Source organism: Anneissia japonica, unplaced genomic scaffold (genome assembly GCF_011630105.1).
Source record: "Anneissia japonica isolate Jap-2015-1 unplaced genomic scaffold, ASM1163010v1 scaffold288010_len917306_cov203, whole genome shotgun sequence".
Lineage (NCBI taxonomy): Eukaryota > Metazoa > Echinodermata > Crinoidea > Comatulida > Comatulidae > Anneissia > Anneissia japonica.
In genome coordinates, this window is record NW_022715767.1 from 398,144 (window position 1) to 421,959 (window position 23,816).

A 23,816-nucleotide genomic window follows, 5' to 3' on the forward strand; every position below is an offset into this window, starting at 1 on the left:
TTCTGTAGACGTTTATCTATTGATGACCTTTTGACCTCCTGAATTCTGCAATGAGATTTTCGGGTCGATTCAGCCGAGACGGCCCGAGTGGAGTTTCATGTAAATGTTTCGTACGGAAAAAAAATCGCTGGCGGGCCGGTGTAACACGAAATTTAGTTCCCGGAGAATTTTAGTATTTTGTGGTCTGGATAATCAGAGCCTATGGGACACAAATTTGCAACACTTTCTACTGGGGTAAACAATTATTAAATATGTCATGTATTCATTAAACCACATAAAGTAACGGAAGGTTATACAATCGAGCATGTACCTTATGTTGAACTTAAATTCACAGCTTATTATCCAGCATAAACAATCTGTTAAAAATATGTAAAAGCTAATTTACGTTGAAAAAAATCCCAATTCACTTTACAGCGAGAAACAGTGAGCATGATGGGAAGGGTAGTTGAAACTTACTTTCCTTTACAGCGACAGTAATTAGGCTAGCAATAATAAGGCGGGAATAGGTCAGGTAAACAATAATAAGGCGGGAATATATTGGTGATCATATTACGTCCGTATAAGCAGTATAAAATAAAACTGTGTTGACATTTACTGGCAGTTCGGCGGTGGAGTTATGCGAAGCTTCGGGTCAATGTGGAGAAGTTGTTCTCTAACTGTTAGTTGGCCTACATGTTTTGTAAAGCTATTCATTGGTTTTTATCTTGAATTTGCGTGTAGTGTACGGTATGCTACCATACCACTTCCTTTTTTTTGTGGGGGGGGGGGTTAGCTGAATAGCCTGTACGACTGTTGTCACAACTATTTCTTTTCACTTTTTTGGACCATTATCTATTTAATTATTTATTGAAGGAGGGTATTTATTGTATAATTAAAAATACAAAAAACAGAGGGGAAAAAAGCCACCCCTCCCCATCTAAAATTGTGTTGTGATGCGACGCTAAACAAGTAATTTCTTCTATTTGGTCTTATTGGAAGCTATAAAAAAAAATATTAACACGAGATACCGGTAATTAATATGTTATGTATGTTGGTTTAAACTTTTATCTAAAAAATCCAATTATGGTAAATGCCATAAACGCATGTACATTCTATACCTGGATGATACTGTTCAAGAGTCCTTCGTGACGTTTTCAATTTCCAGTATTGTAATTATTACATTAAAAACTCACTTGTATTATGTTTCATTTTAAAATATCTGTATCCACTATAATTAATTATCTTGGATGTTGTAATTAAGGAAGGAAGCTTATGGAATAAAACAATATATATATATATATATATATATATATATATCATAAATAAGGCTAAGATATTTGGTACTTTTTTTATGTGCAAAAAAAAAGACGTATGGGTTTAAAGTTTTGTTTGATTTTAGTAAATTTTTACTTAATTATAGTTCATTATAGGTATGAACATTTAAAACAAGAACGAGTTATAAACTTTGTAAAATATATATATATATATATATATACATATATATAGTATATATATATATAATATATCTATATAATATATAGGCCTATATATACTGTATACTGTATAGTGTATATATATATATATATATATATATAGTAAGTTATATAATGAGTTCTGATAGTTACTGTTCGTAGATTTTAGGTATGTGTGTGAATGTGTCTGTGTATGTATAGAGTGTCAGTTAAAATTTTCTTGGAATTTAGTTTCGTTTAATGTACTGCACATAATATGTAAATTTCAACCATGGAAGAAGTTAAATGTATTTGTAATACCATAAAACCTTGAATTGAAGCCCTGGCCGTCTTTTCCAGGATACTTTTGTAAAATAAAAAAGTTAGGGGGGGGGGGCTTCTTTTTAATCCAAAACGAACGTTGTAAATTTTAGGAATTACTCCTAAATAACAACAAATAGAGCAACTTTAACATCAAGATGAGCTTCTTTCTCGGGATGAAGGCAATTGTGATTCTATTCGAGGTTTTAAGGTAGGCCTACATATTTTTTTAAAATATCAATTATCATGTTTATGAAGTAAGATATGACTACTTCTATTATGTAAATATGTGCATAAATCACACAGAGATGATATTCACTATTCACATATGATATATGTATGTATAGGGTGTCAGTTAAAATTTTCTTAGAATTTAAATCTATTTGTAATACCATAAAACCTTGAATTGAAGCCCTGGCCTTCTTTACCATGATACTTTTACAAAATAAAGAGGTGGGGGGGGGGGATTTTATATTCGAATCGAATGCTGTAAATTTTAGGTTTGGTACTTGATGTATTTGAAATTACCGTGTTGACAGAGGCCCACACAGCATCTTTTCTCTTTTTACTATAATCTATAAATGAAAGATAGCAATAAATAAATTGATGCTTTCTCAGTTAGTTCACAATTCCCAACTCGAATCCGTAGCCTAATTATTGGAATAACTTTCCTCCCGCTTTGAATAACTGGTTCCCTTGAATAAACGCCCCCTAAAAAACGTGAACAATAATAATAATAATAATAATAATGGTCCGAAAGATGTGACAGTTAGAGGGTTTTTAAATTTAATTTAGACTTTTAATACTGTTACTGTATATATAAATTTTTCTCCCTGAAGATATTTTACAGTAAAATAGTGTACTTACTATTACTAGCGTAGAAAATATCAATTCAAGGGTTTTGTTTTGAAAGTCATTACAAATACCACTTCCCAATAGCTGACGTAACAGTGTATGGTTCGTAAGCGGAAGATTTCTTAGGTCCGACCAATCATAATGAAGGCCATCGCTTAAGCCAGAGTGGAAGCCTCATTAGCATACATCACCCTATATAAATGTACGAGACTGACTACATGCATTGCATTTGACGTTAGATGATTGCGGAGGCAATGTTGAAAATTGAATTGCATATAACATTATGTGAATATATTATTTTTAAACGTTTCTTAAACTATAGTTCAGAGAATTAAATATACATTTTTATCTTCAAGTGCTAAAGTGATTTTAAAGTAGACTTACGAGGCTTTATTAATTTATTTTATTGAATTCCAATTCTGTGAATTTACAACTCAAGTGTGTCAACCCACTTTACCTAGTATTATTATACAGTATTGAGTGATATATATATTACCTTAGCTCTTTGTTGATATACTCTATCATACCACCATGACTGTATTAAGCAGTCTAAATGCATGAATGTTACGATTTGATTACATTATTATTGTATTTGTTCTATTTCATTTGTTATATATCTTATATACGTGCAAAGTATTGTATTCTCATTGTATCATTATTAATAGATCTACCTGGACATTTAATAAAATAAATAAAAATGAAATACCACAATTTTGAGTGAATTCTGTAATTAATTCTGTTATTAGGTGCATAAGCTAGAGCATAAAACACTAACATGCCTAAATTATTTTGAGAGATCGTAGGAACCATTATCCTTTGGAACATTGGCTAATAATTTTGGCAATATTCTCCAGTCCAATTTCCAATCAATTCTGATTAGTTTGAATTGAATTTATTCTTTAATCATATAATTAAAACAACAGGACAAGAAAGGCAAAAATGCAACAAACAACCCTGATTAATTAATAGGATAAGCCATAAAAAGTGGGTCCCATAAAAACGATTTAAATTTGCACAAAGAACAAAAAACACACAACGTCTAAAAAGAAATAAAATGCAATGAAAAATTGGTCTAAACATGTTTTTAAAATTTTACAAGTGGAGAGGGGTATACCGTCTTATCAAACAATTTGATGCCTGATGTTTACGGGCGCTATTCGTTATCAAAGTCATTCAGCTAACAGTAACTGTGTATTACCCATCTTTTTCATATTTTGTTTTCCCACTCTGGGCATGTATCTACTCTGATTGGCTGAAAATGAAGAACATCCATACGTCACGGTGCAAAGCCTGGCTGCCAAACATGGACAATCTTCGCGCTGCTGTTGTAGCAGTGAAGAAAATTAGGTCAGCGTCGTAGTCTTTGCGGATGCGATTTGAAGTATTAACAAGAATAAAAAACATTCAAAATCGTATATTTTCTGCTTATTTTCACCGTTTTTGTACCAAATACCAGTTCACCTGATTAATTACGACCGGTCGTAAATTTAAAAACAAATGAAATATTTATGCATTGTACTATAAGTGCCATAAAATGAGAGTAGTACTTAATTTATCGACAAGCCCAAAGTTTTCGCTTAAGCGAGTATTTAGGTCTGGTACTTAATTTCTCGATGGTACCTGAATTCTCGTGACACCGGCTCGGGTTATGAATTATGAAATTACAATGCGTTGCCTGTATATAATTAATTAAAAAGAAATAAAGTTGACATACTTCACGTCATGTTTAGATAAATCGTTTTGACTTTTGAGTAATACTCACCAGTAATTTTATTTCTGTAGCCTCCTCAAAACAAATAGGCCTACATTTCATAAACAGAATAAATTGGTAATATACAAACACATGTCAAACTCGCTTATTGTACAGTAACATACTTCTCAGGTCCCAAATGTCAAACATGCGGGTGGTAGGCTACAGGTGAAAGATCTTTTTATTTTGTGGCCTAAAGCTTTGAAATTCCAGGAAAATCCCAAGTTGGAAGTCATTTCCGAGAGATCTGTTTAAACAAGCTTTCTTAGTGGTCATCCACAAATTTCAACATTTTCATAAAAGTACAACAACATACTCTTTTCGGTGACCTCCTCCGATCCCTCCCCCTGCTGAAAGAGTACACAAAAAATTGTGATTTGCGTAATTTTGAGATCAACGTTTTAGCTTTTTCACAAAGAGTACTTATATTTACACTTTCAACACCCTCCCCCTACAGCGATGTTTCGTACTCTTGTTGAGATGCCCCAGCCCCCACAATAGCACATCTATTTTTTATTTTTTATTCTTTTTGTTGCTGTTTATGACACAAATCGGCAGTGATTTCCGCGAGATAACTTATAATAAATGGGTAATACAGTAGTGAAAACATGCAGATTTAATTAATTTGCGGGAGATGGTTATTTTCGCGGTTCGAATTTCTGGTCGGATCCGATGTGAATACTACCTTTATGTACAACTTAAACATTTTAAAGAATTATTATTATTACAATCCAAAAAATTAATTCACATACCAAGCTCACTCCCGAGAGTATGATCACGTGATGGTCCAGTTCCGATCGTCGCTGTAGCACCATTGTGTGCATGCCAATTAAAATCATCTGACAGATCTTGGGAATAACCACAAAGATTCCACGTCTCAAACGAACACGATACATTCTTGACATCATGATTATCTGAGCAAATTAACAACATAAAAAAAACACAAAAGAACCAAAATTCAAATCCTATTTTGATTGTGCCCAACTCTCTATTCCCTCACAATAGGCCTATATCTAATTTCGCCTCATATTTTGTTTGGGCCGATTTGTTTTTGGAATAGTATTCACAAAACGAATCATATGTTAAGACTGTAGATAATGAATGTATTTATAAGTAACAAATGTCATAAATATATAGGCCTACACATTTTTGAATAAGACATGGGCACATCGAGAGGTAAAGGGTGGGGGGGGTGTGGTGGTGGAATAAAAAGCATTTTGTTACAATCATTGTATTCTCTGTAACCGTTTTATTTAGGTACATTGCAAATAAAAACACTGTAATTTTTATTATCAGAGTGTTAATTGGTATAATCAGGGAACCAGGGAAATTAACTCTTCCCTGGTTTGTGCCACCACCTCTTGTAATTTTACTCTCATCTTCCTCCCTTTTTTCAGCTTTCTCCCATTTCACTCTCAAATCTCCATCAGCATGATCATTCGCCTCAACATTTCTCATTTTGGTCACATTCACGTCGTCGTCTCCTCATTAGGTAGGGTGGAAAATTCGCTGCCATCTAATCAAACTTACCATCTCTCGCTTGACAAGAGGAATTAATTATCATGACGTCATCGATACCAATGCTTTCACCACCCCACCATTGCCTTGAGCCTTCAAATATTACCTTCAGAATAGATTAAACTTAATTTTAGAAACAAATCTCTTTATTTACTATGGTTCTTTTATGCGTACATTTTGTTTAATATTGTCTAAGCACATTTTCTTTGGCCGTTTTCTGCATTTCCATTAAAAAGTCGTGTGGTGCACTGAATGGTTTGCACTTTTAACTGTGAGGTCGTAGGTTCAAGACCGAGACTTTTGATTGATCCAAAGACAAGGCATTTAATCGTCCACAATAGTGTATCACATTGATTTCTCTTTCACGTTTGTGTCGAATACCAGTGTTGTATCGGCAACACATAGGCCTATAGTGTAGTTGGTATTGTAATGGTATTCGAAATTTCAAGGAAATATAGCCCCAATGGCGCCTAGTTGGTTAAGGCGCCTGCATAGACAGCAAAAGTTACTGGATCGAATCCTGGTTCAATCACAATCATTAATAGTTAATCAATATCAATCAAGCATAGCCCTTCAAAGAAAAGTTGTATAAAAAAAGGTGTCTGCTGCAGGGGTGGCACCCTTGTTTAATCGATTTTAGAGTCTACTATATAAAATCCTCCCCACCCCCGGCCTCCCCGCTGATGCCACCCTTGGTCTGGTGAGATTTGAACCTGCAACCTTATCAATGTGAGTATCATATCATTAGACCACGAAGACCGTACGGTATATGTGCAGATCTAAACCCAGGCACTTTCCCTTTATAGAAACTGACTGAAACGCTCACATATAAGCCTATATAGAGCTAAAGTTATGCTGGAAAAGTAATACAGGGATAGGTCGCAGCTTATAACTATTGAAATTAGGTTTGATTCTTTTTTGATACGATTATATTACGTTGCTATTCGAGCACTGTTATTATTATTATTTATCTATATTTTTTTATTTTGTGCTTACGGTGCTAAGCAGCAAACTCAATAAATTACCGATAGAAAATTGTTAACCTTAGTTTTTTATATACCTGTATCAGTTTATCAGTTAAAGAGCAATTAATACAAATATAGTATTGTATAATCAAAAAATTAATTCACCTGATACGTAGAGTTCTCTTGAATTTGAACTTGGGCTGCGCGCCAAATACTACCTCTGTTTCCGGATCGCGACCATACCGGGTTGCCTAAAACACTGGAGTTGATCCGTAAGTACACATTTAGCTCTGCCGTATTACCTTGCATGTAATACCAGAACTGGAGGCACATTACTGTGTTGTTATTGGTCGACTGGACTGCCTGGGTGGGTGATACCAATCGAAAAATGCTCTCATACTGTCGTCGTGTATTAAACATATAATGTCCTGAAATTCAACAACATAACAAAATCGACTATGACGTCACATACTGGCCTGCTACACTAGCCCCTCTCCCACTAGGGGTTTTTTCAGCATACGAGTTACAAGAGAATGCCGAGTTGCTAACTCGGCAAAAACTCGTAGGACGATTCGGAAAGCTCGGAGAGGACTCTTACCTACTCGTAGCAGCTCTGAACTCGTGGCGCTAATTTTGAACATGTTCAAAATTATCGCCACGAGTAGATAACTCGTAGTAAACTCAAAGAACTCGTAGGTAGCTCGTAGAGTACTCGGGGTACTCCTACCTAGCTCGTACACTACTCTGGATACTCGTCAGCGGTTTTGTCATCTACGAGTTTGATGCGAACCCCAAAAACGCGTACGAGTAAGTACGAGAGCACCGAGTTGGCTCGTACCTAACTCGTATCTAATTCGGTACAAACTTGTTACGCTCGTAATAATCTCGTAGTTAACTCGGTGCTCTGCTCGGCATAATTCGTACATAACTCGTAACCAACTCCATAAAGTCGTACCTCACTCGTAGCTAACACGTAATAAGCTCGTATAGGTCCTTTCCAAAGATCACGAGTTTTAACTCGTAGAAGACGTACGACTCTTAGGTGAAATAAACCTAGGTGGGAGAGGGGCTTAAAGTTACAAGGAAAGTATATTCACGTGATTTTTTTTTCGTTCCAGGAACCAAGCAGGAACTAACTTCTCCATATTTTCAAACCCCCACAAAGATATTTCTCAGCGCGTACAGCACAAGGTCTATTCTTATTCTCATGGAAAGGCTCGTTATTGTTACCGTGGGAATTATAAGTCAAATGCCATAGTTCAAGGATGAGACCCCTGGAATTGTGAAGTTTGTAACACAAATTCAAATAAGAGCTGAAAATAAATTAATGAATAAAAGAAATCAACGGTTAGATAATCATACCGTAGGCCTACAGTATATTACCTGCATCTATTAGGACACTTTTATGCAAGGACTTTAATTAAGTACATTTTCAAATTATAATTGTTAATCAAAACAACTTATTGTTTTGAAGAGCACATTATTTTTTAATTGAAGCATGTTCGTTCTTGGTCGCAAAACTGTGGTAACTGTCATCATATGTGATATTTGTATTTCTTTTTTTATTTTGTTGAGGAAGAGTTGGTGTTTGTTTTTATAGATCGCATGTAAGGTTTAGATGTAATTCATTCATATTTGAAAGTCGATTTGCTGATCAGTTGTAACAAATCATATAGCTTTAAATAAAAAACATATTTTTTTTTTATTATTTTGTAATAAAGTTGGTCAGGTGGTCTTATATAGGCCTAAGTGCATTTTGTTAGAAATTTTACGCTTCAAAATACCATAACCTAATTAAACAATTATTTCTTTATGCACATTACTTTTTGCCGATCCAAGAGTCCGGGTGTTCCGACCTATCAACCCCCAAAACATAAAAAAAAAAATAGACTGCAGGCCACAGGGGCTGTATGGACCAGTACACCGGGGTATCCCCCTACTCGTCTCAAATAATCTCATGACACAAAAGTGTTAACATGATAATGTTTTGCTAAAAATTTCTTCTGCCAATCCATGTGTATCATTTAAATTATAAGATTTAATTGTGAAAACACTGATGCTTTTTAAAAATGTAAGTTTTCATCTTGGCAATCAGTTCGACTCGCCTTGATATTTTTTGTGTTTATGCCCCCTCGGGGGCAAAGGCTTGTCATTTGTCAGTTAAATGGCTGAAAGGTTAAATTCGATGGAGTTGCATAGGTCACATATTTCCTGATAACCGAATCACATTTGAATACTTTATTAGTAAACATTAAATACAGTAAGTAAGTATAGGGCATATTTTTACAATTTCATTTAGAATACCATCTGTTTCTGTATAAACGATACTAAAGAAATTTAGTTCAAGGCAATATGATTTGGAAAAAGAAAAGCCTATCTAAGTAGTAAAATAGGCATGCATTAAAGTGCAGCAGTACTGTAGTACTCTAGACTAGCATTGTTTTAGTAATACTATATGGGAGTGTGTTAAAAACATGATTTACTATACTATACTTTTCTATAAAACATAATTAGTACTTTATAATAAGAGAAATCTGTATATTATCGGTACCTGGAACAGTAACAATACGAAAGTACATGTTACTGCACTGCAATGCATAGGCCTATTTTAATACACTACTTTTTCCACCTTGATTTCAGAGGTCAAAAACATTTTTCAATTTTTTTCAATCATATAGTGGTGTAATAGTCTTTTGAGAACATTTTCCATTAATTTTTAGATAACATGAGGACAAGAATTTAGCCTCAGAGCTTATCTTATTTCTGTTGACTTGGGTTGTTCGTCATCACTTCAAGATGTCTACCGATTCGTGGAAAAGGCGTATTAGCTTAAGGATGTACTATCAGTCATAATGGTTGGTAATCAATAATTTTAAAGATTTTTTGTAGTAAAATATCTGTGTCGGTTAAAACTACCTTTTTCGATCTGTTTTTCACTGGAAGTTATTCATTTATTTGACCCCTTTAAATGAGCTATTCAAAATTTTATTTGAATTTGCTAGGTATTTTCCTGTTATTTTGACTGATGGTACATCTTTAATTAAGAGTCATTCAAGTATCGAATTAATTATATTGGCATCAGAAGGCAAGTACACGATTGATTCCTGTGGAAACCCGTGAAATCAACTCACCTGTACTGTTACCAAAAGTGTGATCATTTAGTGGTAGATTTTGGCGTCTATATTCGTAGCGCCCCGTGGTGTAAGAAATCCTAACCCAATCGCCAGTATCCGAATTATCTTGAGTAATGCCACACAAATCTGTCTCAAAGTCACAGAAGAATGCCTCAGCTCGAAAAATTGCAAAAATGCTTAAGAAAAAAAGAAGAAAAGTAAACATATTAAATGGCTGCATCTTGGTATAGGTGGATCATGGACGGACTCCAACAAGTAGACTTTTTCAACGAAGGCACAGGTTACGTAGTCTTGATTTCTCTGATGATTTGTAGATGACATATGCAAATCTGATCGTTGTATTATCTGTGGTCGCGTTTGTTTACCTCCTGTATTACAGTTTCTTTAAGTTCAGGCCTACTTGGATGCCGATCAGGAAATATTATCCCCTTCGAAAAAGCACTTTTTATTCCACAAACAGATGGTGTTTTATTATATTTAAAAGTATTTTTTCTCCTAATTCTTTTATATATCTTTCAGAAAATATTGATTATTATTTGATAATGGAACACATCGCCAAAGAGTGGGGAATGGGTGGGGGGAGGCTATAGCACCGGGGAAGCCTATAGCCCCACTGTGAAAAATTTTGGATCCGCCCCTGTTCAATGGGACTAATTAAAAATGGTTTACGTTCTACTATAACAAATATTCGTTTGGATATCCACATGATGCTTGGAATACGGTACATCTTGATCGGGGAGCAACCTCGTGGTTTACAGATTTCAGGCAAAATGTCCAAAATTTATAGCTTCACTTTGAATTAAAAGCTTGTAATGTGACGTTCCCGGTGACATTGCGTTTTCTTAATTCATCGAAGTATAATATTGTCACAAATTAGTGGCCTTGCAATTTACAGTAAGACATTATTCTTATTCGGGATTTTGTTGTTAATAATTCACAATTACATGGATTATGAAAAACCTGGATTTCGCCATGATGGGAGGATAGTATTTTAATGTAATACAGTGGTTTTTTTGTTTTTTGTTTTTTGTTTTTAAATAATATAGGCTATAATGTAAAACGCTGAAAATAAGTAAGTTGGTTACATTGCATACTCTTTGTTTCTCGTTGTTTTAATTTTTTTTTAATCGGTTTTGGAATTTCGACATTAAAAAATATACATGAAGTCATTACGGTAGCTTAATTGATGCCTATAAAATAACTAATAAAAATTTATCAACATTCGTCAAATCCCCGTAGCTTCCAATGGTTTCGCCCCCTGGACCAACCTCTGACCCCTAGGCAGCTGCCCACCCCCAAACAAGTGAGGCTCGCTTCGCTCGCCTAGCCCCCCCCCCGTCGGTGCCTTTAGCCCCCCCTGTCGGGCAGATCCTGGCGCCATCACTGGCCGTATTTCATAAAACCTTGGATACATGACAAAAGATGCAAAATTTTCGCGTAAATTTTCAAAGGCCTATAATTCACGTAAAATAATTATAATAAACAGCAGTAAACTACATTTAAATAGCGCTCAATAAAAGATTTTTTTAAAATAATAAAATAGCAATATTTTTTTAACCAGGTACGCGAAGGGACGAAAACTTAACTTCGGTTTTCTTAGAATCCACTCACCCCTATCGGCGACAGTCGCCAAAAGTTGTCGGGGAGGTTGAACCTGGTTCAACTTTGCCGATCCCAACGAAACGTACCGAATCGCACCCCCGATTCGTCTGCAACGCAATGAAGGAACCAAGTTCAACCTTCCCGGCGACTGGCGCCGATAGGGTGACCGATTGTATGGAAACCGAGCTTCATTGAGGGGAAAAAAAATAGTCTTCGACTCAGAAAGTTAACATTTTTCTATTTCGAATAGTCCTACTATTTACCTCAAATTTTCGGGGAAAAAAAATCGGAATTTTTCAAGGCAACGATGTTTCTTAATATTGTGTCCACTGTGTCCAGTGTATACATGTTAGCGACCGCTAAAATTACTTCAATCATTTGATAGAGCTATGTTTTATCCGTGTACCTAATCTTCTCGCTGTTTCCCAAAGCCCAGTTTTCCACTAGCACTAGGCGAATTTATTCGCGCGAATCGAAAGCGTCGGCTTTTGCGCATGCGCATTTACATTTATATCGGGAGTTTTGCGAAGCGAAAAAATGCGCAACCAATCAGAGCTCAGGAAGCGAACCGACGCTTTGATTCGCATGAATAAATTCGCCTAGTGGAAAACTAGCTTTGTAATAATATCGGTTTGTTGTAATCATTATTCATTTCGTCCCAGTACACATAGGCCTACTCTACAACAGGGCCTGTTTGGGGAGCAGCTTTCTCGCCCGTTTCCCGTAGGGGAAGCCCGTCTGGGAGAAAAAAAAGAAGTCAGAATTTTGGAAGCGAGTACGAAATGTTATATCCCGATAAGAATTTTCATCTCCGACAGCCGTCCTCCATAACATTAAACATAATACCTACCAAAGCTGAATTAATGACAACCTTCGGTTTTTAGTTGATTAAAGTTACTGAAAATAGATAGAACGTTTACGAATTACAAGATACTTCTGTGCGCGAACAACCATCAACCGTGCATTGAAGGTTGGCCTACTGAGAAAAGTTGGCCTACTGAGAAGAAGAAACAGTCCCGGGCACACTTCCCAAAAAAAAAAAACATACTTCAAACAGAATACAATACACTAAAGAAAACAAAGTATAAATTGAGTAACCGTCACTCAAACATTGACAAGCACCCCACCCCAATCCAATACCCACCCTCATCAAAGTATTATATGAAATGATGCCTCAATAGTCATGTCAATCCCCTGAGTGACCCTTATTCAATTAAAAGTAAATATAATATATAATACGAAGTAAACAAAACTTAAAACTAATGATTAAGTAGTAAAGTAGTAAAAAACGACAAAGGAAAATGAAGTAAACTTGAAAACAAATGCATAAAAATACAAACACAAATATGTTCAGAATACCGAATATCCCTGAGAGCATACTTTTCCCTCATCAATAACAAGTTGTTACTCTTCCTCACGAGAACGAAAAGAAAAAAAAAAAAAAAAGCAAAACTATACCAATTAGCAGAAACAATATTCTAAGTACCCTTATTCCCTCCCCAAACTATGAATTTACCCCTTCCGCAAAACTATACCAATTAGCAGAAACAATATTCTAAGTACCCTTATTCCCTCCCCAAACTATGAATTTACCCCTTCCCCTTAAAAAAAAGTATATTGACTGCAAGTGGCATGCGCATAATGTCGCGCGTTTACTGAAACTATACGACATGCCTCATGTATGTGCACTTGAAACTACTAAAGGTTGAGATGGGTTGTAAATGCAGCTGACGAAATATTATGACATCGACTAATATATCTCGACAAATTATCAAATAATGTAACTGTAAAGTACGGGTCTTGGAGAGGGTACTGTAGACGGATTTTTGAAGTTTATAATGTCGAAATGTGTTACAATGACATGTCCTAGTAATTGTATGGCACACCAGAAAAATGAATTAAATTTAATAATTCGCTGTACTGTAAACTAGAAATTCTCGAAGTACCGGTAGGCTTTTCTGTTTTGTGAGATTTAAACTGTGAAGTTATGTTAGCTCATTCACGCTCAAAACCTTTAAATCTCTATCAAACATCTACATAGCCTTTTTTTTATTAACCTCTTGAGACCCGACATTAAAATATTCAACGAATCATTGTTATAAAGGCTGAAACAGGACATTTGTATCCTAATTAGAAGGAAGATGAAGACTAATTTAATACTTTGTGGTCTGCAGCGGAGGTTGGGGGTGGGGTGGTGTCCAAACCAAGTCAATACAATATTAAAGTGTTTCAACAGACAGCAAGTTTATTCACAGTTACTGTACCAGTATTCTATTTTCACAACAAAAAACAGCTAGCGCCCTCTAACTTGTTACCAATGGAGAGGTGAAGCTTCCCCCTCTTTCCGGGAGTTTATTGGTTTATGGTGGTATACAGGCAGTTTGTGTTATTGTTCAGAAAGTTGCTGTATTCGGATCTTGAGACATTCTGGTTACATGAGAATTTTGAGATTTCGTAAATGCAGTACTGTCAGATGTGGAAAATTTAGTAGATGACAAGTGTAAGGTATAGTAGTTTGTGTTGTCTAAAAATGCTATGAATGAAGTTATATATTCTAGATAGAAACTTACAAAAGCTAGGCTACTCTAGCTAGGCCTTGCCTTGCTCGTGTTATTGTATTGACACTTGTTTGCAGCTACACAATCAGTACGTACTTAGTTTTACCCCATGATTGACATAGTTCGGGCCTGAAAACAGCGTGTCCTTCCAAGGCTGTTGCTTGTAGCAATTAAAACGCTATCGATTTTATCATAGATACTTAAGACGGTATGCACATTGATGCCAATGGGATATCTTGATATTCGATTTTAAAATTAGCATGGTACTACTAGGGTATTATTTAGGCCTAGTTGGCCTAGCCATAATAATACAGTATAAATAAAGTCTAGGGCAAGGCCTAATCTAGTCAGTCCAGAACTAGGGCCTAGGCCTAAATAATAGCCTTGTTCCAATGGTGTAAGTTACTCACGGTTATCGAACAAACCTGCTTGAAAGAAAGCGCTTAAACCGGGATCCAGTCAAGTCGCCCCCTTGTAAAGTTGCCCCTTATACACATCTAGATGTGTATAAGAGACAGAAGTAAACAAAACTTAAAACTAAAGATTAAGTAGTAAAGTAGTAAAAAACGACAAAGGAAAATGAAGTAAACTTGAAAACAAATGCATAAAAATACAAACACAAATATGTTCAGAATACCGAATATCCCTGAGAGCATACTTTTCCCTCATCAATAACAAGTTGTTACTCTTCCTCACGAGAACGAAAAGAAAAAAAAAAAAAAAAGCAAAACTATACCAATTAGCAGAAACAATATTCTAAGTACCCTTATTCCCTCCCCAAACTATGAATTTACCCCTTCCCCTTAAAAAAAAGTATATTGACTGCAAGTGGCATGCGCATAATGTCGCGCGTTTACTGAAACTATACGACATGCCTCATGTATGTGCACTTGAAACTTTAATGATTTAGATGGCATATATTTCGTTTTATCTATTTAAAACAAACGAATACCATTATGCAATCATATTTTGATAATCATGTTGTATTATCAGTTCTTTATGCTGCAAATTAATTAATGTGATTTTAAGCAATTCAATGGCATTAATGAGTTTGCGAACAAAACAGTGGATTTTATTAGGTTAGATTCATAATATATTTCGGTTTATCTATTTGAAACAAACAAATTTATATGTTGATAATCAAACCAAAGGATTTTATAATTTTCATATTACAGTGTCGATGCATAGAAGAGGAAGAGAAGAATGTTGATAATATTAATATACTTTTTTATTATATTTTTCGTAATATTATTGAAGCTTACAGTATTTGATGCTTTATGTTTCGTTGTATATTATTTCTAGGCCAATACGTTCTTAAAAGATTGATTGATTGATTTAAAGGAGAAAGTATATAAACGCCACAAAAACTTCACATTATTGATGCCTCGTCCGGCAGCACTCAAAATTCCCGACTGACGCTGACAGGCTGCCGCGACCGACATTATTTTTTTTTCAATGATTTTGTGTATTATATTAGAAAAAAAAAACATGAAATGCATCGCCCTAAAATCAAGAACTTTAACTGTAAACGCCCTTCATTGAGAAGATAACAATAGAAATACACGTTTCCGTGGTTACGCTTGTATTAGATAGGGCAAAGCATGCCCATTCGTGCAGAACAAGTGTGCAGTGTCTGCATCACCTAATGCGAATTCACCAACTGATTAAAAGTTCAAATAATTAATAGACAAGAAAACTACACGTCGTATAGGCCATGGTCACCCCTGCATTATAGGATCTGTATAGGCGAATATCTCGGGGAACAACCACATCATTCCTAAACCATCGCGCATGTTCATACAGTTACCATGTACAGAGATCAAGCCAGTCGGCTATTTTCAGCATTTGACATTCTTTCCTTGTCTCCGATAACATTCCTGAATTGGCGGCGTACAAAGACTTCGTCTCCGATAACATTCTTGAATTGGCGGCGTACAAAACTTTGTGTCTTTATTCTCCCAAGACGTATCATATTGGACCCTACTTGTGGGAACGTTTCCCACTGAATTAATTGTCACTAGGCAACTTAGTACCTGGCAGCTTGATACCTATTTAATGCAATTCATTTCCATTCATGCCTAGATTTAATTATTAATTATTATTTAAATACAGTAACCAATCAGTCACTTTTATCTGAAACGTATAATCGTCTTGCAATAGGCACGCTTGTTTAATCGTACATATATAATTATAATGCAGGATTAATTAATTATATTATATACTTTATTCCAAGATGCAAATCAAGTTTCTTGATAAGTTACAGCTATAGTTAAATTAAATTTTTTCCAAGCAATAAAGTTTCAACTTAGAATATTTTGCAGGATAAAATAAATGTAACACTTCTTAACTAAAAATTATGCTATTAAAACTACTCTGTAAAACAATCAATCTTAATAATGATGTACTAAATTACATATTTAAACGGTATTGTGTTCTTCTAAGTAGAAGTAAAAACAAACAACACATTTTTATGTATACTCTTTATTTCAGAAACTCGATTTTATTGTGGATGATTTCCCTGTACACTATACCCCCTAATCTGCGGCCAACATTGCACTGTGATGTCTAATTCACGCATTGATTACATGTACACTACTCTGCGTTTCATACAATAACTCTTATTTGGGAATATCTTACGGCCGAACAAGTGCACGGCCAAACCGGACATCATAGCTCTCTCCTAGGCCTAGATAAGTTTTAAGTAACGGTTTCAATGGTTAGTTAATAATAATATTCAATATTAGTCAAGGAGGCGACTTGGTTAGGGAGCGACTTTGCGGGCAACTTTGCTAGGGGGCGACTTTGCTAGGGGGCGACTTTGCTAGGGGGAAACTTGACTGGCATTCCTTAAACTCACAAGCTAACACCAACAATTTATAAACCATCATGAGGTGTATAAAGCGCTATAACTATCCATAACTCTACGATATAGAATTTGATGCGAACTTGACTGGATTTCTCATTAACTTTCATCGGATAGTGATCGTTGGAACATAACTATAATATAAAAGGCCCTCCCTAAAATGGCCCAGGCAAGTGGACCTAATTCCAATTATAAATGTAGAAATTTGTATTTATTTCAAATCTATATCATAATACAATAAACAAAATTGACAGAAATTGAAAACTTTATTATAAAAAGCGGCTATTAAATAAAATGAAGTGAAAAATTAGATTCAGGACGACCCAATTAATCCTTATAATTATATAAGAGTTAGTTTCCATTGAGCTCCCTATGAAATGTTTTAAATATCCTGTAAGACCTTGAATTGAAGTCCTGGGTTGCTTCTTTTTTTTTTTTTGGCAAACTGTGGATGGGCTTCTTTTCAAGATGGGCTTCTTCTTGAGGCTACTTTTGCAAAGCAAAGAGGGGGCTTATTTTCAAAATAAATGCTATAAATTCTGGGAATTACTACTATAAAACAAAAAATAGGGAAACTGTAACATCAATCTGTATCATGGAGTGTATTGACTGGCATTAAATAACCTAACTACTGTGTAAACCAAGCATGTTTTTAACTTATTTTGTTGCTTTGAAATTCATGTGCAGTGTATGTACTGTACTATCTCGAGAAACAGCCCATGCTATCTTCAAAAGAATCCCATGGGCTTTTTTTTTAGGCTACTTTGCAAATTAAGTTCAATTCGAGATTGGCTTCTTCTCGAGATTAAGCCCATTGGGCTTCTATTTGAGGTTTTATGGTAGTAAATATGGATTGACATAGAATCTATAAAAAAAATAATAATATATATATAAATAATAACAATTTTCAGAAGGTATCATTGATACTTTCTTAGGAATTAAGCATACTTTTTGTTGTTATTCTATTCTATATATCAAGTAGAAGTCATGTAAAAGTAACAATGATACAGTAAGTATTAGGATTAATTGACTCGCTTGGATTTCAATGGATTTATTCAGTGTAAACACCAAGAATAAACAACAAAACTCTGAAGAAGACTTACAGTATTTGCAGTGGGGTTCTTCTGGTGGTGGTTAGGCAGTAAGCCTATACTGGGAGAAAAGCCCCTACTCTTTTCCGAATAGTGCATTCTTTAACATGCACACAGGCCATAATGCAGACAGGACCATCCGAAAGGCAGTATGCTATGTAACTTGCATTTCAGCCCTCCAGCTGAAACACAAGGACAACAGGGGACCTAGAGATCTCCACTGTTCTTCAGCGCACACACATTAGTTTAGCCGACTGAGCTAAGATGCTCTCTGCCACACATGGAACTTTTGTGAAAGGAAAGCACTGATGCATTGAATTTCATTCTCCAGTCTGTGCACTTGTCAAGAGTCTAGATCCCCGGTATTCAACCCACGGCCCAAGATTTTGATCCGGCCCTCGCAAAATTGCTAAAATAAATAATTTTCCCGTCGATTTTTAGAAAAAGTTTTTCTGTTTATAGAAACACTACCAGGAGGCACCCCTACTCTAACATTGTTTAAAATAATGTGGGTTTTTCTGAGTGTAGCTCACTGTTTGTAGTGGCGTATGATATATGGCGAGGAGGAGACTAATGGGGATACTAAAATGTTTATGATGAAAATTGCAATAAAGTTTCTCGTATCAGATAATGGTATTAAGTGGGGTGCTGACACTGCTTTGAAAACTTATTTTTGAGTCTGAAAGTGCCATTTCCAGGAATCTAGAGGTATGTTAAAAAGTTACTCACCTCAAATGCCAACCACTGGTGATTGGATATTTTTGTGGTAATAAAATTTCTAGTGGCAGGGTAGAAGAACCTGGAGTTTTTTTCAAAATTCTAAAATAAAATGGAGAAGAAAATTTAAGCCTGAGAATGCCATTTCCAATCATCTGGAGGTGCCATAATAATAAATTTTCCCCTATTTCTGAAAGTTCTTGGCCTCTTCTATTTCAAATCCATTCATTTTCATGATGCTCGATTTATTAGTTTTGCATTTCATTTATTCAATACAAGTCAAAACACATTATCTGAGGATTGCCAAAAGTGCACCAGTACTGTCAAGCACCTCTCCTATACTAAATATTTTTACAAAAGAAATACATAGAAACCAATATAGAAGATTCAAATAGATCAGCAATAACTATTGAAATTAGAATTAAGGCCCTATAAAAAATATTATTAGTGTATCACCCTATCTGGGTAGGAAAAGTGATGAGAGAGGGAGGCTTTTTTTAAAATTGTTAATTTTGCTAAAGCCAAATATCACCCTTGGGTTGTTTGCTGGTGCATTGATATTCAAAGTAAAACATGATTTAGATAATACAAACAATATCTACTAACTATTTAATAAAATAAATAAATAAAAAACATCAAAAAAAAAAAATTTTTTTTTTTTTTCAAATTTTTTTTTTCAGTACCATGCGCGCAGGGGTGATAAACTAATAATTTTTTTTATTGGGCCTAAAATTAATATAAAATGCCAGAAAAATCAATATACAGAGAAGGTATAAAGTTGTAAGATGAATTTTTACAACAGTTATAGTCTTGCTAACAGACAAACAGCGGTAAATACATACATCCTGGGTAGGATGATACAGATAACATCAACTGCAGTAGTAGTAAACTAAAAGGTTGTCGGTTGCTCTAATATAGCATGAAAGCAGGTGATCATGGATTGGCCTATCAAGTTTCAAGTACTGTAACCAATTCATTGGACATCATCAGTATTGGGGGAGGGGGGGACCATTCCACGTAAGGCTCAGTCACCATGCACCTGCATGAGTACATCCCTGCTGTGGAGTTTATGCAGTATTTCACCATAACCAGAAACTAAGCATTGAGATTTTTCGTTTTAATACTATGAATCTTCCTGTTCTATTTTAATACTATTTTGCTTATTGAAATTACCAGTAGTTTTTTCCCAACAAATCACAAACCTATTATAATACATAGTCTCTATGCATCAAGTGATGAATGCTCAGAAAATAAGAGTGAGAAAATAGTACATGTTAGCAAGAATAAGAGAGAAGGAAAACAGAAAATCTTAACATATATAGTACAGTCTGTAGCAATAGTCTTTGTTTATGGCCAATGTTTTCTTTTTCACTTGAAATTTTAAGAACTCTGTACACTACACTTCCAGAATAGTCCAGGGAATGTCTCCCATAATACCAATTACCACCAACCGGCAGAATCTCTCCAATTATAATTTTTTGTTTCGTCTTTCAGAATGAAAAGATTTGAATCACTTTCATCTTCAGGGTCTAGGCCACACCTCAGAGGGTATTCAGAGCCGAGCTCAACAATGCCTCTGTACTTGGAGCAAGAAGGGCTTTTAACAAGGAAAACCCATCAGGATAATTTTGAGTTTATGACCTCCACTCAACTTAGGGATGAATTAAGGGTGAGTATAGTCATCTGACATTTTCTTCTACCTGAGATAGAACTATAGAAAAACTTGAAAAACCTCTAATGAAATCATTTAATTTAAATCATTAATTGCTCATTTGAAAGTATCATTGATCTCCTTTTAGCAGATTTACAGACACTTAAATTTAACAATCTTAAAATAGATTATATTACAAGCAAATTTAAGGGTCTATGCAAAGAGTAGAGAAACATCTGTTTATTGTATAGATCAAACATGGAGTACGTAATTTAAAACATGTTAAATTTGAAATTTTAAAGTTGCTTTTTAAAATCTAAAACATAGATGATAGTTCTGTAAGAAAAATCAGCGACAGCTTTAGATAAACCTAGAAATTGTTAGCGTTAAAAATGGTGTACTCTAATATTTTTCTTGCATATGATTAGTGAAAAAATGTTAATGAAGTAGACATTGAATACAGGGGTTTATTTCAGACAACTGACCATGAAGTAATCTGATTGATCATAAAATGATCTGATTGGTCGAAATGTGTACATGCTCATATATGGAGATGTTCTAGATTTGTTTTCATCCTGTTCTGTAATTCTATACAGAAATTGTTTAATTTATTTGGTGTTAAGTATTGTGACTCGGTTTACATTCAGGCTAAATTTGATAACATGCTAACATCTGACCAGATTCTCATACTTTAATCTTCACTCCAAAATTTCCAAAGGTTGCTGAACCCTAATGGCGGAGGCTCACATTCCCTGAAGTTCTTGGCCATTGCCATGGAGATGCTGAGTTGGTTGCCTAACCAAATTTTCATGCCTTCAAGTGTTTGTTAGAGCCTAAAGGCAGGCTTTCTGTTCCTTAAAAGGCATAACTGTCACTGCCACGCTACACCGCCCTGACCCACCATGCCCCACCTGTATGTGTCTGCAGCAGATATGAGTCCGATATGATATATGTGCCAATTGCCATCTATTTACAATACAACCATGCTCCATCTTGCCTGCCTTACTACAGTAATCTTATTTACATTCAACCAGACAAACACTTATAATATATTAATTGTTTGAATAGGTGAAGTGGGACTTTCTTCCATGAAAATTAAAACTTACTTTCAACACTGCCATCATAGATACAAATTTTCATCTGAAATGTTGTATTCAATGGCTAAGAGGTAAAATTGACACCAGTGCCAAATATTTGTTTAAAACTAAGCTGCAGGTGTACAAACATTACAAATATATTTTTTGTTTAATTTAGTGTTATTGCTCATGAAGTAAGACATTTATTTCATTTCATTAATTTATTTATTCAGACAAGTGCTTTGAGGCCCGAAAGCAACAAAGTCACCATGACAAAAGTCTGGAACCCCAGTAAGCTAAATTTAACTACATGCTTAGATATTTTAAAAAAACGTGAAAGGCCAAGATCAATTTTAAAATACACATATTTGACACACAATTTAACAAATTGATAAAATTACATAAAAGAACGATAAAAGAATTAAAGTTTAAAGAGATCACTAACGAAAATGTATAGTGCATTTGATTTGATAATAATTTTAATTATCATCATCATCATCAGCCTGTCAGTCAACTGCTGGCCAATGGCCTCCTCAAACTCCATTTTTGCTAGACTACAACCATTTTAAGATGTAATAATGCTAAGAGAATACTTGTGTTTAGACAGTGCTAATTAACAGACTACTACTGTTTGTTTAACTGTTATTCTAGTAGTCATCAATATGCCTGATGAGCCAACTTAAAAGTATTTCTATAAGAATCAATAAGATAATGAACTTAACAACTAATGGAATGTGATAAGAAAACAGGTTGGCATTGTTCCCAGACACTTTGACTATCGATATGAAACTTCTACTGTACAAACATGCATATAATTCTTGGTTCAATATGGATAAACAAACAAGAATTTTAAAAATTAAATTAAAAGTGGTTGGCAGTGAAAAGTTTGGTTGAACCTACTCAGTTAACAGTAAAAGGATTAAGAAATAAGTATAAATTATTAAATTGTAATGTATTCATTATTAAATTGTGATTTTTGTCAGCATTTGAGACCATTGTCTTTAATTAAGCTCAGGAACCACTTATGAAAAGCCTGTTCCCCTGTCTTGATCATTTTCCCTCATGGTGGAATATTATACAGTGAAGGTACTATTTTAGAGATACTGCAATTGTGTGTTTATATATAGCACCAGTGCCCCTCACAAGATGCTATTTATACCACATAAAAAATGGCTATAATGATGATCAAAGAGATAATAAAAACTGGCGTAACACTGATGAGCGAGGCTTCAAGGGTGTTTTGACTTATACCAAGGAGGTTAAAATTTTAACCTCCTTGCTTATACCCACTCTATTATGCATAAAACACAAGAAAAGAATTCATCTCATGATATCTTTTACATCATTGCAAAATTCCATATACCAATGTCTCCTCATGCATGTAACACATGCAAAGTATCCAGAATTGTTTGCAAAGGATAACTAAATGTTACACAAGTTATACAAAAGTTTTCTTCATGAATAAATAATACGGTCTTGAAGGGTATTTAACGAGTGCCGCAAGTGGCAGTTTCTTGCCTTTTGTAGTGTAAACCCGAACAAATCAATTTTCGCCCATTGTATCCATCATGCCCCACCACCTCATTATTTTACTTGAACTGAGATCAAACGTGCAAAATGTGTTTGATGCCTGAAACTATTTTGTTGTCAATATTAATATTGATAATTTTGTGATCTATTCTAATTGATCATTAGTAATAATTAGAAAATTTTATTTGTCTCGGAGAATTTCATAATGCCTATGGTTTTTAATTAATATTAATTTATAGCTAATTTACAATATAATAAAATTATTGATAATTAAGTTTCCATAATTATAATTTCCTATATTTTGATACTTATGTTTTGAGTTTCACAGAATTTAAAAGAAATATAATACAGGATTTGGCAGGTGTACTGTATGGATAGACGTTTCACGTTCGTTTCTAGATCAGTGATAGTTAAACTAATGTACAAGCCACAACCAAAAATTGTGTCACTAGATAAATTTGGGGGTCACAAGACTCTTAGGTCTTTTTAAAATGTGATTTTTATATCATGCTACAAATTGGTGTAGTAGTTTAGTTAATGATAGTATATGTTTTTTAATATTTGATTAAATAATCAGATTAAAAATTAAGATTAAAGTACAGTAATAAAACAAGATTACCAGGCAAACTAAATGCATCAGTGCCTGATCTAGAGATGGCAGTGCGGCTGTATAATTCAAGTTCTCAAATTTTTTTCTTATTTTCTACAGAGAGAGAAACTAAGGCGAAGGGAGACAGAGGTTCAACTTGACTCAA

General features: G+C 34.6%; 2 protein-coding genes across 2 annotated transcripts in view; one reads left to right on the forward strand and one right to left on the reverse strand.

Annotated features, from left to right (window-relative positions):
* LOC117109335 (MAM and LDL-receptor class A domain-containing protein 1-like) overlaps positions 1 to 10,286 on the reverse strand; it is a 19,389-nt gene extending 9,103 nt beyond the window's left edge. Inside the window, exons 1-4 of the mRNA XM_033251626.1 lie at positions 9,971 to 10,286; positions 7,005 to 7,267; positions 5,887 to 5,980; positions 5,109 to 5,270 (exon numbers count right to left, since the gene is read on the reverse strand). Of these exons, the coding sequence (XP_033107517.1) occupies positions 5,109 to 5,270; positions 5,887 to 5,980; positions 7,005 to 7,267; positions 9,971 to 10,193 (742 nt within the window). The 5' untranslated portion in view covers positions 10,194 to 10,286. The remainder of the gene's footprint in view (positions 1 to 5,108; positions 5,271 to 5,886; positions 5,981 to 7,004; positions 7,268 to 9,970) is intronic.
* A 3,653-nt stretch (positions 10,287 to 13,939) lies between these two features.
* The window catches only part of LOC117109341 (centromere-associated protein E-like), a 32,442-nt gene continuing 22,565 nt past the window's right edge, over positions 13,940 to 23,816 (forward strand). Inside the window, exons 1-2 of the mRNA XM_033251640.1 lie at positions 13,940 to 14,080; positions 20,299 to 20,473. Of these exons, the coding sequence (XP_033107531.1) occupies positions 14,067 to 14,080; positions 20,299 to 20,473 (189 nt within the window). The 5' untranslated portion in view covers positions 13,940 to 14,066. The remainder of the gene's footprint in view (positions 14,081 to 20,298; positions 20,474 to 23,816) is intronic.